This window comes from Eptesicus fuscus, chromosome 2 (assembly GCF_027574615.1).
Source record: "Eptesicus fuscus isolate TK198812 chromosome 2, DD_ASM_mEF_20220401, whole genome shotgun sequence".
Classification (NCBI taxonomy): Eukaryota; Metazoa; Chordata; class Mammalia; order Chiroptera; family Vespertilionidae; genus Eptesicus; species Eptesicus fuscus.
Genome location: NC_072474.1, coordinates 112,855,810 through 112,872,665, shown reverse-complemented (window position 1 = coordinate 112,872,665; position 16,856 = coordinate 112,855,810). Strand labels below are relative to the sequence as shown.

Here is a 16,856-nt window from a genome sequence, read left to right as displayed (position 1 = left end):
GTCTGCTAGAATTCCGGTTCCAGCCCCTCTGGCTTTGTGTGTGGTTTTTCTCATACTTGATTGGTTACAGAAATGGTTACTGGCCCAAAGATTCCAGTTGTAAAGTGCATTCCACTTTGCCAACATGCAAATGGGTATGATGCTTGCAAAATATTCAAGCAAAACCCAATATCTATCATTCAGGGTTCCTAAAAGTGCCTATGACAAGGGGATATATATTCTGAAAGGTATATGCATCTAGAGACAATGTGAGATGCAGAAAAGAGAGATTTTTCCTGTTAGAAATTTCTGTTCCAAGCCACTTAGTTACCTTCCCTCCCTTCCTTTTCCTTAGCATCTAGGACTGTTGAGAAAGACAGTCTATGTGAAGTGACTTTCACAGTATTTAGCATCTGCTCCATGCTTAGGGAAGGGTAACCTAACCCAAGCCTTGCCACTGAATGACTGTGTGACCTCAAGTAAGTAACTCAACCTCTCTGAGATTTACTTGCCTGATATGTTGAATTTAGGTGCCTGATGGGATGATGTTGGCAAGCTCTGTGACTGAGTGGAGTTAAAAATATATAATCCACAACCCAGGAATGCGAAACAGACTAGAGGGGAGAGGAGCTTTGGGACCCACATCATTTGTTCATCTGGCAGAGAACTGGAGAGGATGCTTAAGAGAGACAGGAGACACCGAACCCTCTGTATGGGCTCCCATCCCAGTTCTTCCAGCCACAGAACTAGCCACAGAGCCACAGACAAATTGCCTTTGGAGAAAACACACTACAATTCTCTGCCAGGCTGTTTTCTGTACCCAGATTAAAAAAAAAAAAGTCAGGAGTGCCTGGCTGATGTGGCTCAGTGGTTGAGCATCAACCTATGAACCAGGAGGTCACAGTTCAATACACAGACAGGGCACATGCCTGGGTTTCAGGCTTGATCCCCAGTGTGGGGCGTGCAGAAGGCATCTGATCAGTGATTCTTTCTCATCATTGATGTTTCTATCTCTTTCTCCCCCTCTCCCTTCCTCTCTGAAATCAATTTTTAAAAAAGTCAGGAGTGTGTGCTGAGCACAGCTGGGCTGCAGAGATAGTCCCAAGGACGGGGTTTAGAAGACAGAAGAGCGATAGCCATGGCCCTGACTAGGGACTCACATGAGCTGTCTGTCCTATCACATCTTCCCAGCTCAGGCCTCACACTCACTCCTCTCTCTGGTAAGAAGCATCTTCCCCACCATTAACAGATCTGGCCCCTTCTCATCACGCAGACCTTGGCTCACCATGTGAGAATCAGGGGAAGTCAAATTCCAGAGGAGGTGTACCAGCTGGGCTCTGAGAGTTACACTGGCCACCACTGAGTAGAAAAGGGAGGAAAATGTTTTGAGCAAGTCATAGAGGCATAAAAAATTATGACCTGTTTGGGAATCCAGGCTACTGTGTCCGGCACTTCTGTGGCTTGAAATGTGGCCCAAAATGTAGAAGAGTAGAAAAGGAGGGCAGGGAAGTAAAGTTGGCCCAGCTTGCAAAATCCAAAACCCAAAAAGCAAAATTGCCTGCCATCAATGGGGCAGCCATCCAAGCACGAATGGGGTGATTTCCCTGTGAAGGTCACAGCCAGCGCAGCAAACCTGAACTCGGTGCACACACTGTCCAGCTACCACTGCGGAGCAGGGCTCCAGCTTCATTCACCTGCCTTCCATATGGGAGTTCCTGTCTTTTATGAACTGCCATTTATCTTAACCTAAAAAGCCATTCATGTTTATTAATGACTCTCTATAGCACATTGCAAGTGTGACATTTCAAAACTTGAGGTTTGAATTACAAGATTGCCAAAACCACAAAAATTCCTCTGCATTTGACACCCTTTCAAGTCTACCAGCCCCTTCCCCAGCTTCCGAGCAAGAGCTTAAGGGTTTTCAAACTCCAAAGGTTCTTCATAGGAAGAGAAGCAAGCATGAAATATTCCAAATACTAGTTATTGTTTAGCACACGATGAATGTGGCAAGGCCTTCAGCAGGAAAGACCCGCTAGCTCTCGTGAAGGGAGAGCCAAGTACAGAATGTGGCAGGATTGTGCGGGTGTTAAAAGGCTGCACCAGGGCAAGAGCAGAGCAAACTGGAAGACAGAGTCAGTGCCTTGTGATGGGGAGAACATTGGCCACCACATGAGACGGTCCTTTGCTCAAACCCCAGCCTCAGTTTGCCCTCCGCTAAGGAATCGTTGTCACAGTTCCAGGAGACAGAGTGCACCAAAGACATTAAGTCTGTGTCTAAACAAGGTCACATGTACAATTAATAAAAAATGGTAGTGCCATTGAACCCCCCAGCCTGATGACAAGGCCTCAGCTTCTCTCATCCTCTCAGTTCCAATTCTTTCCTGGGTCCCCAAAAGGCATATATCGTGTGCCCACAATTATCAGCTTATTGTCACCACCTGTCAATTGTTAATCTGGTTAAGTTTGGGTTGCTTCATACAACTTAAGGTTTCTGCCATAGCTACACCCCAGAATCTCAAAGACTTCGTAACCCCAAATTTGTCTCCAGCTCACACAAAGTCCATGGAGAGACAGGTGACTTTGGCACAGGTGTCCCTCATTCCACTTGTTCCCAGTCTGTGTGGCTGCTTCCCCTGGAATTCCATCAAACCCCTCCCAAAACCAGCGCCCTCGGCTTCCCACTTCCATGCTTTCTCTCCTCTACGAAATCTCAGAAAACAAACTTTTAAACACTATCTTTGCTTCTACAATGATAAGGCACAGTTTTCAAAACATCCTAAATCAATGTTGTCTCTAGCAGCCCCTTGCCAGGCCCCAGCGCAAGACCCTGGCAACCTGACGTAGCCACACCCCACACACACATCACTGATCAGTGTCACGTGGGGAGTGGAAAATGGGTCTGTGTTGCTGAACCCCTCTGCCTAACCTGTCAGGGTGCAGGGGTGGACGGTCCAAGACCTGAGACTGGTAAATAGACGGCTCTTGGGACAGAGGAAACATGTCCACAGAGGAACTCTCAGTTTTCTCCTCTGATAACATCACCAAATGGTTACAGCTCAGAAGAGATTATTTTTCTGGCTTCTGCCCAGAACAACTTCAGACATTTAAGGTATTCATTTCAGTTAGAACAGCCAGTTACTTAAAATCTTGGCACATGAAAAAGAGAAGAAAAAGGGAAAAGACAGAGAGGAAAATAGAAGAAGAGAGGGAGGGAGAGGAGAAAAACATGGAGAGAAGAAAAGACAAAACTTTCCTTTATTTTTTTTTTTTTTTTTTTTACTTAGGAAAAGTTAAAATGCATTAGAACTTGCCAGGAACTTAAAGATCATCTAATTCTGTGACCTTCGTCAGAGAAGGGAATCTGAGGCTCAGAGAGGGCAAGATATTTGTTTAAAGCCACAGAGCCAGCAAATAGATGGACTGAAATGTTGTGCAGCAGATTCACAAGCCTGTGTTGTCTAAACAACAGCTTTGATGAGAGGAAGATCTTGCTGGGCTTTATGGCTCCCAGTGTTAAACCAGAGAATCCAGCTGCCCACCTGTATAAATTGACTGCATTTCTGTGAAAAGAGAATAATGTTTGTTTAAACATCTGGCCACCTTCCAAAGAATTGGGGCTCGGGAAAGGATTTGGGAGGGGAGGGTGGCAATGAATGGGAGAGGGGTGGGAGAGGATCTTGGCTCTCCACTGAGGAATGCGTAGGAATCTTTTACAAGGAACTATTGAGAAATCCTTCCAGGATGGTCAAAAACAGCAAGTGCCCAATTGTTGGCCAAGGATAACATACAGAGGTGAGCAAAAAGCCAATTAAATGCCCTACTTTGTTCCTTTCTTCTTTCCCCCAACCTTTTTCCCTTTCTTTCATAAGCCCCAAGGTGACTTATTTTTTCAGGTAAACCCAGAAATCCAAGCACCTATTTTACATGGAGTGTGTGGTGGAGCCCGCAGTGCAGAGACTTTGTGTGTAACTGAGGTCTTTACCGACCCTTTCGTATGTCTTCTGGTCACTAACTGGTAAGTGTGTGCTGTTCTGAACAGATGCAGTAGATAGAGCATGGAGCCGCTGGACTGGGATTCAGACTCTGACCTCTCTGGCTGTGTGTCTCTGAGGAAGGTATTTGATGTCTCTGAGTCTCACTTTCCACAGATGGCCATAGGGAATCCTGAGGATGAAATGTGAGATGCATTCCATCACCATTTCTCTGTCAGTAAGAGATCTTCAAGGCTGGTCCTCCTTTTCTCCCTGGTGTCAATTTCTGACACCAAATAAAAAGATGATCTTTCCATTCACTTGCTAAATTTTGATAGGATGGGCCAGAAACTGTTCTAGGCTCTGGGGATTCAGGAATGAACTGAAGACAGAACTCTCATGGAAATGGGATTCTAGCAGGGAAGAGCAAAAAAGTCAACACCAGAATAAAAGCTTCATGACAGAAAGAACTCTGTCCTTTGATTTAATGCTTCAATACCAGTCCCATGAGCAGTGGCTGGCACATAGTAGTTGCTCAGTTAATACCCATATTGTAATTGAACAATTTACATTTGGCACAATCAAATTGGAATAAGGGAGAACATTTAAAGAAAAACATTTAATCTACAAATGAATATAGATCATTGATCATAATCAGTTGTTTGAAGAAAATATAGTAGAGTAAAAGAAGTAGAAGGTTATATGAGTTATGGGGTAGGGGAAGTCCCTGTTAGGGTGGTGGTATTTGAGTTGATCTCTAAGTTAAAGTGAGGTAGCAATCATAGTGAATATTTACTAACCACGTAATTAAGCAAGTCCAGTTCTTAGAGTTTTCCACGTGTTCAATTATTCAGCTCTCAAATTGCCCAGTGAAGAGGTATCATTATCACTGTCTTTTAAAAAAAATTTTTTTCTATTGATTTCAGAGATAGGAGAGAGAGATAGAAACATCAATGATGAGAGAGATTCATTGATCATCTACCTTCTGCATGCCCTTATCTATTGGGGATCAAGCCTGCAACCTAGGCATGTGCCCTGACCAGGATTCAAACTGTGACCTCCTGGTTCATGGGTCAACACTCAACCACTGAGCCACACTGTGGGCTCCTCCAGGACTGTCTGAGTCACTTGTCCCCACTTTATATACATCAGATGCCTTGTGCAATTTATTAAAAGAACGTCCAAGAGTACATATTCTAGGATTTTGGGATACGGCCCAGAAGACACAAACTATGAAAAGGAAAGACAGGATAGAATGATTTGGGTAGGAAAGAAACTGAGAGAAGACAAGCCCAACCCCATCTCTCAGAAACTTTGTGCTTACTGACCACTATTCTTCACTGCTCTCTCCCTCTCTGGCCCCTGATAACCTCTGACTTACTCGTTGTCTCTGTGATTTTCCCATTCTAAATATGCCATATAATTGGAATCATATAATATCCACCCTTTTGTGTCTGGTTTATTTCAGTTAGCATAAGGTTTTAAAGAGCATCCATGTGGTGGCATGCATCAGAACAGCATTCCTTTTCATGTGAAGAACACTTCATTGCATGGATGGATGGCGTTTGTCTCCTCAGTCATCTATTGAAGGACACTGGCCATGCTTCTACCTTTTGAAGATTGTGAATGAGAATAAGTTTGAATTTTAATAAATAGATGGGCATGGCTAAAATATTTCTTGAATTTGAAAACTTGTTTAAATTCAAGAGATATTTTAGCCATGCCCATCTATTTTTCTTTTTCCAAAGTTGCCATAACCCCCATGGTAGGGAAGGGAATCTATGTAGGACATACATTGGGGGAGGGGAGAAACTGAATTTTAAAGGCATAATTTTGTAAAAAAATGAGAGAAATGATAGCTGATTGAAAAATAGTCATTTTATGTACTTATAGAACAAAAGCTTTCTTTCCAAAATGGGTACATTTCCAAATGATTAGTAAATTTTTTTTTTCTGTTCAAATTACCTCTGTTCTGTATCTGTCATGTGCAGAGAAGAAAGGAACAAAGAAACCATTCAACCTCCCTTCTCCTTCTCCTTCTTCTCCTCCTCCTTCTCCTTCTTTTCCTCCTTCTTCTCCTTCTTCTTCTTCTTCTTCTTCTTCTTCTTCTTCTTCTTCTTCTTCTTCTTCTTCTTCTTCATTTGAATATTTCAGAAAAACATAAAGATCTTTATCACCCAGACAATTGTCTCAAAAGTTGTGTTTGTTGATGGCTTGGATTTATATGAAAGTTTGTTTGGAGGTACACACACATAAAATCTCATTGATTTTGAATGTGTTGGCCTTGACATTCACAATGAACAGTGATAGCTGAAGAACTGCTCTAATACCTTTAGTGAATTCCTATTCACAGACCCTCCAGATGTGTCCACAGAAAGTGCATTAAAAGAACAATGAGTGCACATGTACCAGTATTGCACGACTGTGTGCCTGGCTGTGCTCAGAGCCTTTATGATGCACAATAACTCCTTAAATATTGTCTTATTCCCATTTAATATATGAGCCAACTGACTCTCTGAAATGGTTAATCAAGTGTGTCCAGTGTTACCCACATTTTAAGTGATAATGTCAAGATTCAAAGCCCAGCATTCTCACTGGGAAGCAGATAAACAGATAAATAGAGAAAAAATGCAAATCACAGCTGAATTGGATACTTGAAGTGTAAATTAGAATAGGTACAGTCTTTAATTGTGTGGAAAATGTAAATTGCTACTAAAGATAGAACTTCCAAATTACGGGAAGTGGAAATGGAATCTGCCACGCTTCCTTTTTTGAGCGCTGTATTCAGCTTTTATCATGCAGTGTGAAAAGTCTCAGCAACACTCTTTCATGTTTGACAAATTATCTAAGAGGTTTGTAGGTCTGCCAGGGTTTGTGCCTGCACAAGACAAAGTCTGCCAAGCTGACCTCAGTCTACAGTTTGTTCCAAGTGTACCTTTTTCTCAGATGGTTTGGTTGGGCTATAACAAAATACAGGGAAAGCATCACATTGTCCGTGGCAGTATTCTACTTTTGGGACAAAAGGTGTTGGCAAAATCACTTACTGCCACATGTTATCAAATGATTGGACTGAATATAGTCAAATGCCTTAGGTCAAAATAGTTGAAATTACATAGTAGGCCCAAGGACTTATAATAATGACAGCTTACATTAGTATAATGGACTCATGAGAGCGTACACCTGTATTAATCTCCTTTTTAAGTATGATCAAAGGTCCATTCAGCAGGTGTTCTGTCCATTTTATTTGTAAAGGAACAATCAAGTGTAGCACCTAGTCTCTAAAGAGGGCCCAACCGTGAACCACCCCTCCTGTGGTGGTTCAGCTCCTCATGTGGTTCTTTCCTACCCTGAATCTGGGCTGGCACCACTGAAACAATAGAATGTGGCAGTAGTCTCACATTGCACCACTTGCAACTTCTGCTTTGGTCTTTGGGGGCATTCACCCTGGAGAAAGCCAGCTGCCATATCCAAAGTCCCACTAATGACACCAAATCTGCCATGCTGTGAGGAAGCCCAAGTGGCCACATGGAGAGAGAAAGAGAGGATGATGCCTAGGCAGTCCCCAGGTTTTTCAGTCACCCCACCTGAGGCATCTAACATGTAATCAGAGGAGCCATCTTGGATCCCCAACCCTCTCCAACCTTCAGACAACTTCAGTACTAGCCACCATTTGGCTACAACCAGGTGAGCAGCCAAACAAGACCTGCCCAGCTGTGCTAAGCTCCCCACAGAAAACTATGAAAGATACTAGACTGTTACATTAAATCACCAAATTTTGGGATGGTTTCTTACACAGCCACAACTAACTGGAAACCAAGTCTACCTAGCTTTTATCATTTTTCCCACTGCACTGGTAAGTGAGGAATATGACTTCAATCAACACTATCAACTGGTATCTTCTGCAAGTAAAGAACTGTGAAGCCACTGGTTTCTACCTGGAGAGCAAACTGTCTGGTGGGGAGTTAGACAGTAATTAGACAACAAAAAATGCAATGTAGAAAGTATTAGGAAGTAAATTCAGAGTTCTCATCTCTGAAATTCATGGAGAATAAAACAGTTTTGCAAGTTGACTATCTTAGATCAGATGCCCTAGAAGCAAAGCCTGAGATGCAGATTTCTATATTCTTGGGCAAGTCATTTGCTGGGAAGGGAATTACAGAAGATATGGGCAAGGGAGTAGGGACACAGGATAAATGAGAGTTCAGGCCTCACCCTGATCCATGAGGATCTCTGGAACATGGGTTTATGGGTTGTATAACAGAGATCATCCTGCCCAGAGACTAGGATGCTGGGCTGCTACCCCACAGCCCAACCCTTCATCTCACATCAGTCATTAGTCACAGGCAACCCTAAGGAAAATGGAGAACATGGTGAGCCTAACTTCTTAGGCACCTCCAGGTAAGGCAACTTCTGCCGACTAAAGGAAATTCCCCAGAAAAGAGTGCAGGGTGAGCTATTAGCTGCAAACTCTCCTGGTGGTGGGGTGGGAATACTTCCCTGGTAAATGGGATCTGGATGGGACACTCCTAGTGATGGCTACAGTCCCATAGTGGAAGTGGATGGGGAAACAGAGGTAGTAGGTGCCTGCTCTCTGGTTTAAAACCAGTTTGGGTTTGTCTGCCAAAGTCCGAAACACTCTTAGGCACTAAGCCACATATCCAACGAATTTATAGTTTCTACCTACTGGAATGTATTTAATTGCCCCCCCCCCCTGCCCCAAACACAGTTAAGTAAATACCAGCCCATTAAGATTGACAAGAAAATTGTGATTCTGAGAATGTGAACCTTAAGGCCACATGGTCTATAATAAATCAGTAGAGTCGGGACTCACCCCCAGGTCTCCTGGCTTAACTGCTTTTTCTCTCAAGTTACCTAACTGGGAAATTGGGGAGAAATGGATCTTGATATGAGAGTGAGGAACCAAGACCATTTCCTACATCAAAAACTTCAGTAAAGCAAATCAATCAGAGTGTCTGTAGCTTGGTCCTGTTTGTTGGCTATTTGAAGAGATGTGTTGCTTTGTTCCCTAGCTCAAGTCCAGGCTTCCTCCATGAACTTCTTCCAGTAAGGAACATGTTTTGTCAGGCACCAGTTATAGCCAGTCCCAGCCAGTCTTTTGCTTGAAGATGTTGTGATCTGGTATAAACCTTTCTGTGCATCCCCACATCCTGGATGTCCATCACTTCCCTTATAGGCTTTGCCTAATAGGCAGATGCTCATGTAATACTTCTTCCCCTTACCTACAACTGCTTAGACTTTATTGCAGCAGGGAAAGGATGCTGGAGACGAAATTCCAGTTCTAACTATCAGTGTCTCCTCCATCATGGGCAAAACCTTTAATCTCAGAGTTTGAGTTTCTGCCTCTAAAATTAGTACCATGCCATTTCCTATTTAGAACTGTCATGAGGATTAGAAGCAATATATTTAAAATACCAAGCACATAGCTGGTGTGCAATAAATGATAGTTATTTTTATGTGACAGACACACCTGCACAGGAGACAGAATGCACGGGTGCTTGCTAAGTAAGCTACCACCATTTGGAAAGCAGATGTCAAGGCCACAAATGTCTGATGGGTAGTGAGTTCTCAGTGCGTTTAACCTATTTGCATGTCAGGTAGACAGGTCTCTTGCCTGCATGTCCCCTAGCTCCTTCCCCTTTCCCATCACCACTGTCTTGATTCCTCTAGCTGTCCTTGTCCAGAATGTCCTGCTCTGGTTCCATCCACCACCCTCCATGCTCTGACTCACTAGCACATCTTTCAAGAAGCTTCCGCATGGAAAGAGCAGGGTCCCTGTAGCTCATCAGGTCATAGCTCTGCCAGGCAACCTTTGGGAAGATTGTTCATTTGTCACTACTCCTAAATAATGGCATTATAAGTGACATCTCTGCCATTTCTCACCTGCTGCTTATGATCCTCAATGCCACCATTCCACATCTCTGGGATAACTATTCCTCTGGCATGAGTAGCAGGCCTATCTTTCTTTGGAAGCAATAAGGGAGGTCCATTTCTTATACCTCACTTTCCTCCTCTCTATAATGGGACTAGTTATTCCTAAATTAAATGAGAAAGTACTGGCCAATTAACATTTATCACACCTTCATACCTTCATGATTCGTGCGCACGTGTGTGTGTGTGTGTGTGTGTGTGTGTGTGTGTGTGTGTTTAATTTAAACCCAAAACAGTTAATAAGTATCAGTTCCTGTTGCTGCATTTTCCTTTATTTTTTTAAGGGCTTAATAACACATTAAGTGCAGAGTGGGGGCTCCAAAGAAAAATACAATTTTAATGAACGTTTGAACTCTTAGTCGTGATTTCTGATTCCTCTGTAAGCAGTAGGCACCCTGGGCATTGGCCTCCTCTTCCTACTCCTCCCTTTAGTCTCCCGGGACAGATGGAGCAAGCACCCTGCACTCAGAGGCGCAGCATCATTTTTGCTGAATGAGGAAATGTTCAGGCTGTGAGCTGATAACAACTTAACAGGATTTCAGCTCTATCTGAATCCTGGAGAGAGGGTGGGCAGGAGCTGTCTTGACTCAGAAGCTTCAAGCACCATGAATATTCTAAGTATAATAGCTGAGGCTCCATTCAGCTGCTCTCAGCCACCTCTCCCAAAGGACCCCACCTGGAGGCCCTAGGTTGCCCTGGGCCTGATCGGTTCAGACAGGAACCTCACTCTGTCCAGTTGGCATCTCTCTCTTTGTTAATAGAATTGGTATTAGGTGTGTTTGGGAAGGCACCAGGTTTCTGAGTCATGGCATTTGGCAGGCACAGGTCAAGTGCAGGGCATCCTCTGAATTGGACAGTGTTCAGATGAGATATAAGTGCCTGGGTTAGGTCTGCAGCCACGGCTCTGAATCCTTGTACCTTCCAAACAGACATAGCCAGTAAGACTCCAACCCCTTTCCCATGGTCCACCTCCATGAAAACATCCTTAGTTAAGACCAATTATTGAATTTATACCCACTGACCATTTTACACTGGACCACCCCCACCATCAGCTGTGCCAGCCCCATGTTCCTGGTGCTCGGTCCTTCCTTCCTCCATTCCTACCCAACACCTCGTGCCCCAACACTCCGCGCCTCAAGCATACCATCCCTATGAGCACACAGGCATTCATAGGTATTTTGCAAAAGCCATCCTCTTGGGACTTGGAAAACTCACACTAGGGTCTCCATGGTCGCCAAATTTCTGGGCAGCCTTGGAAACTCGATTTAACCTTTCTGGGCCTCTTGTTTCTTCAGCTCTTAAACAGGGGTAAGTAAAGCAAGATCCAGTGATGTGCTGCAGAGGGAAGTGCTGTGCAGACTGCAGTGCAAAGGGGGGTCCTGCTACAAGGATTTCTGACACGCCCTCTGGGGAGCTGAGGTCATTGACAACTTCAGTGGGTTCTGAAGAAGAGGGAGGGCCTTCTCTCAGATAGCCAGGCAGGGCCTGGGGTGGGGCGTGGGCCATGCGAAAGTCAGGCCCTGGCTACAGATGCTGATACAGAACCAAGGTGACTCACTTCCCTGGTAGCACTCCTGAGAACGCAGGCTCATTCTTGCCCCTTCCCTGTGACTCACTCACACCTCCCAGGATGCAAGACCTTTGGCACCAGGGAAGGAATCTGCCGGTTGAATAGGGAAGAACTTTCCTCAATCTGGGCCTTTTAGTCTGAGTTCAGAAAGAATTGTGTAGTAAGAAATGAAATGTGTGTGCTTTAGCTATGCAAGGACTCCTAGCCTGGCTGACGTACAGTCAGTGTGAACTTGGGCACGGTCTTTATCTTCTTCGTGCCTGTTTCCTCCTTTTTGAACCTGCCATAATGATTCCTACACTTCCTGAGGTGACTTGGGGCAACATTTCAATGAGGTCCTGTTTGCAGAAAATGATCAATCATGTCCACTTCACTCTTTTGCCTTAGTTTAAACTATGTCAGGAAATGGCTTTATTTTGCCTGATTGTATTTTTTGTTTTACCATAATGAATATGTTTTGCTTTCATGAGAAAAAACTCACAGAATATATTTAATCCTGTAAAAGGCCGACTGAAGGAAGACAGCAGAGAAAACTGAGGCTCCTCCAATGAACCAGCTGTTTGGGGGCAGAAGTCAAACTGAAATGGGGTTCTCACATCTGGACGGAGGTGGGCAGGGCTCCTTCCGCACTACCCTCCGGGGTTTGTGCTTTTCTTTTCTTGTTTTTTCTTCTTTTTTTTTTCTTTTAACCCTTGAAGTTTACATTCAGGTCTCCAAGTTAAGAGGGGATTACTAAACATACACATATCTCTGTCTCAAAGCATTTGGCATATGTGTCTACAAATGCATTGTGAGCTTTCAAGAGATAGATAAACAGACACCAACCTTAGCAAAAGGCTTCCCCTTTAACCAGCTTTTCCCAGAATCTTCAAGTTGGGGACACACATAGATTTTGCAACCCCTCTTTTCTATTCTAAGTGGCTCTGCAGAGACCCATTGCCACCTGGGGCAGTATACAGAGTCCCAAGGTCATTCTGAAGGCCAATGCTTTACAGCACTTTATTGCAGGTTTCGCCCACCTTCATTGTAGGTTACACCCTTTGCTGAGACCAGTATTTATACAAGTACCCTCTGAGTCACAGGCATATCACAGAGCTTCTTACTCGTTATTAATATTGCTTTGTCCACCTTGAGTTTACATGGAATTGAAATCCATACTCAGGTATGTGCTGAAGTCAGGAGTGGGCAAAACTGCCTCCTCCAAAATAACAGGGGGTCTCAGTGAAGATAAATCTTACAATGCAATAAAAAATGGTAAATCGGATGACCACAGCAAGACAGTCAAAATTAAAAAGAGCAATGAAGGAAAGAAAGGAGGAAAGATGAACATAATATCCGTCAAAACTTGTTTGTGGTTTTTTGTTTTGTTTTGTTTTGTTTTTTCAGTAACAAAGGAATATGGGTTCTCCAATGGGTGTAACATGGACAGCTATTTTGAGTCAGGGGCAAGTTAATTATATTCAAAAAAGACAGCGTCTCCAGAATTTATTATTCTTTCTTTTTGCAGTGAAATCTTTTAGTTCCTTCATATAGAGACATATTACACAATGTTAACAACCATGAAAAACAATACAAAATGCCCTCAATTTAACAAGTAGAAAAATATAACTAGTATATATGGCAATTGTGAATCTAATACTGTACAGAAGTCATTTATGGATCTTACAAATAAATTATAGCTTAAATGCCTTTTAAAACGTCTTCCCCCCCTAGATGTACACCAGAACTTACAGTATCGGAAAGGTTCGGAGCCTAGCTTATTGCAAATCAGTGCCAGTCAAATGTTCTGCCCACGAGCTCAAAGAACTTCTTATTTGGCTCGTGGAAATATTCGTGCAGTTTATGGAGGAGTTTGGGGTCCACTTGGGGGTGCGCCCGGCCTTTGGACTCATGCAAGCAGCGATCCCGCCCGCTGTCCCGCAGGCAGTAGAAGCCCTTGGTTTTGTTAAAGTAGAAGTTTGAGGCGTTGATCTGCGGGGACAGCTTCAGGAACCTCTCCACCTTCTGGATCTCGGGGAAAGGGTCCCTGATGAGGCGGTCGCCGTCCACGATGTGGATGCGGTGCAGCGGGAAGAAGCGCAGCCAGTTGCGCATGTGCACGTGGTAGAGGCTGCGGTTGAGCGCCTTGTAGTCCACGTTGAGCCGGCCGTCTCGCACCAGGAACTCCTCGATGGACGGGTAGGGCTTGTGCTTCTGCACGTGGTTGTACAGCACCTGCGTGTAGTCCGACAGCACGCGCTCCGACGGGTCCCGCAGGATGAGCAGCAGCCGGAGGGCCGGGTTCATGCCGTGGACCCGCTCAGGCACTTTGGGCGACGTGAAGTACGCGGGGGTCTTTTCCACGGTGAGCTGGTGGGGGGCAGAGAGGGGCATCTGGCTGAGGTACCAGCCCAGGCCTTGGCTGTAGTGCTCCTCCCAGTCGAAGAAGTGCACCTCGTTCTCGGCGGCCGCCACGTCGGGGTGCAGGCTGAGCATCTCCAGCAGCGCGCGGGTGCCGCCCTTGCGCACGCCGATGATGATGGTCTGCGGGAGTTGCCTGGCAGAGCCATTGGGGGCCGCGCCGTCCAGGGCCTGGTCCTGGAGGGTGGCTGCTTTCCACACCAGCTCCTGTGGTCCAGGTTCCGCCCAGGGCGCGCCGGGGCGGGAAGGCACCAGCTGGAGCTGTGCCACCAGCAGCGCCGCGCCCAGGAGCAGCGTGGCCATGCTGGACACCACGGGGGCTTCGCTAGGCCGGACGTCGCTGGGTCATGAAGCGCCACCGCAGGAAATGCCTCCTGGTCAGTGACACATGGGCGTCGCAGGCAGCCAATTACTAGGAAACAAAGAAGGGAAAATATTAACCCCAAATCCACAGGCTTCATGGAGCGGACCACTCTGTAGCCGTGGGCAGGGTGTCCACCTCCCTGGGGCTCTCTCAGGTTCCTGACCTGTAAAGCAGGGGCCGGCGGCGGCAATATTTCTGTGCAGGACCAGGTAGGGATGGTTTAGGCTTAGGGACATACAGTCTCCATGGCAACTCCAAGAATGCTGTTTTGCTCTAAAGCACCCATGGACAACACACAAAGGAATGGGTGTGGTTATGTCCTGATACAACTTTAAATATTATTTTTATTTTGTTTTCCAACAATGTATATGTTTAGTTCTATGTTTGCAAGAGGAAAGAGAGAGGGAGAGAGAGAGAGAGATAAAGAGAAGAGAGAGAGAGAGAGAGAGAGAGAGAGAGAGAGAGAGAGAGAGAGACTTGGCTCTGCAGTCATAGTTTGCCAAACTCTGCTGTAAAGGAAAGGGTTGGAAAGGCCTTTTGGACTTCAACAAACACCTAGCCCCAGGCCTAGGGGTAGGTGATATAGGAGCAGACATTGTTCCTGCTCCCTGCCCACCCCCACTCCCCTTCCACCATGGGGCTCCTGATCTAATAGGGCAGGTGAACCTGTCGAAAGATTGATCCTTTAGTTCCAATTCTTCACCCCACTTCACCCCACCCTCCATCCAGTTCTTGCTGTGGCCTCATTGTGAGGGCACTGCCTCACAATTTGGTTTGGTTTGGCCAATGGCCTGTGGTCAGTCCCCAGCCCAGGCAGTGAAAGGCCACGTGTGTCTCCACTTGCCCTCTCGCCACGAGAAGAATGGGCCCTGGCAGCCCCTGCTCCCAGGAGGAAGAGGGGAGACAGGTGCAGCAGAGCCACCCCGGCTCATGAGTGAGAATGCACTCTGGTGCTTGTCAGCCATTGAGTTTTGGGGTGGCTTGTACAGCAACATTCATATGGGAAAGGTTAACAGATGCAACCTGACTGCAGGCATCGACACGATATATGTTATGATTACACTCTAGGCAGGGTCCCATGAGGGCATATGGTCATTCATTTGGCCTGAAACAGTTGGGGAGGGTTTCACAGCAGAGGAAATGTTTGACGTGGAGCTAGAGGGATAAACAGGTGAGGTTATTAGAAAGGGCAAAAAGCTTTCCTCTGTGCAAAGCCTTACTGTTTATAACAGCGGTTCTCAACCTGTGGGTCGTGACCCTTTCACAGGGGTCGCCTAAGACATCCTGCATACCAGATATTTACATTACGATTCATAACAGTAGCAAAATTACAGTTATGAAGTAGCAACGAAAATAATTTTATGGTTGGGGGGGTCACCACAACATGAGGAACTGTATTAAAGGGTCGCGGCGTTAGAAAGGTTGAGAACCACTGGCGTAGAGACAGGCTGGGATTGGGCACTGGGGTTTCCAGAGCCAGTAAAAGTGTTCTCCATCAAGAGGACCCATCATCTTTAGACCAGGTTTAAAATTCACTTAGTTTAACTCTTGTCCAGAATGTGTAAACAAAGAACCATGCCCAGGGCTTCCATTTTAATGACCAAACCAGTTGATCTATTTCCCTCAAATATCAACTGTTTGGGGAAAATGTATATGAAATAACAAGCAATTAAATAGCTGGAAACCTCTAGAGAATCCCAGAAAGCTAGAGAAGAGACTTGCAAGATTGGGTGGCATAACTGTTTGGAGAAAGGAAGGGAAATGTTTAAGGATGACTGTTCAGACAAGATGTGGTTCAAGGTTGGTTCTACTGATTGGATAAGCTCAATTTAATGGGCCATTTGCTTTAATCAATTGAACATTTCAGTGTGTTTCAGGCAAATTTCATTTCCTTCTCAACTGTTCATGTGGGTCAACAGAACGGGCCGGCTATGCTTGCCTTGTACATGTTTTTATGTGTGTGCTTTTATAAATTTGCGCACATGTACATGTGTGTGCTTTTATAAATTTGTGCCCGACTCCAGGCCCCAACCCACCCCAACCCTGCTACACCTGAGTGACAGAGTTGGAGGCCAGATCTGCAAGTCACATTGTCTGACCATCCTTCCCACCCTGTTAGGAGGTATCCTGGTTAGCACCGTGCACATCGGAGATCTTTCTCCTAAAGGGGAATTACCAGCAGTCCCAGAGAGAAGAAATGAAATGTAGTTTGCCCTTTCAAAACAGAAATGAAAAACAAAAAATAAATAAACTGTGAAGTCAGTAGTTTACAAGCTCCTCATTTCTACTTTAAACTTTCTAAAAATGTATTTACTTATTGTAATCCTTTCTTCTACATTCCAAAAATATTTAATATTCAAGCTATATGGAAAGCAAAAGCTTAGCTACTAGTAAAATCTTATATACACAGAGAGAGACAGAGAGGGAAACAGAGAGAGAGAAAAGCACACACACACACACACACACACACACACACACACACACATATATGAGCTATATATAGAGAGAGCTATGTATAGAGCATGTGCATGTATGAAACTTTAGCCAATTAATATGTATACACATGTACACTGAGTGGCCAGATTATTATGATCTCTGAACGCATAATAATCTGGCCACTCAG

At 44.9% G+C, this 16,856-nt stretch overlaps 1 protein-coding gene across 1 annotated transcript in view; it reads right to left on the bottom strand.

The window, feature by feature from the left end:
- Nucleotides 1-12,923: 12,923 nt before the first annotated feature.
- HS3ST1 (heparan sulfate-glucosamine 3-sulfotransferase 1) overlaps nt 12,924-16,856 on the bottom strand; it is a 29,443-nt gene continuing 25,510 nt past the window's right edge. The window contains exon 2 of the mRNA XM_008150876.3: nt 12,924-14,281. Within this exon, the coding sequence (XP_008149098.2) occupies nt 13,237-14,172 (936 nt within the window). The 5' untranslated portion in view covers nt 14,173-14,281 and the 3' untranslated portion in view covers nt 12,924-13,236. The remainder of the gene's footprint in view (nt 14,282-16,856) is intronic.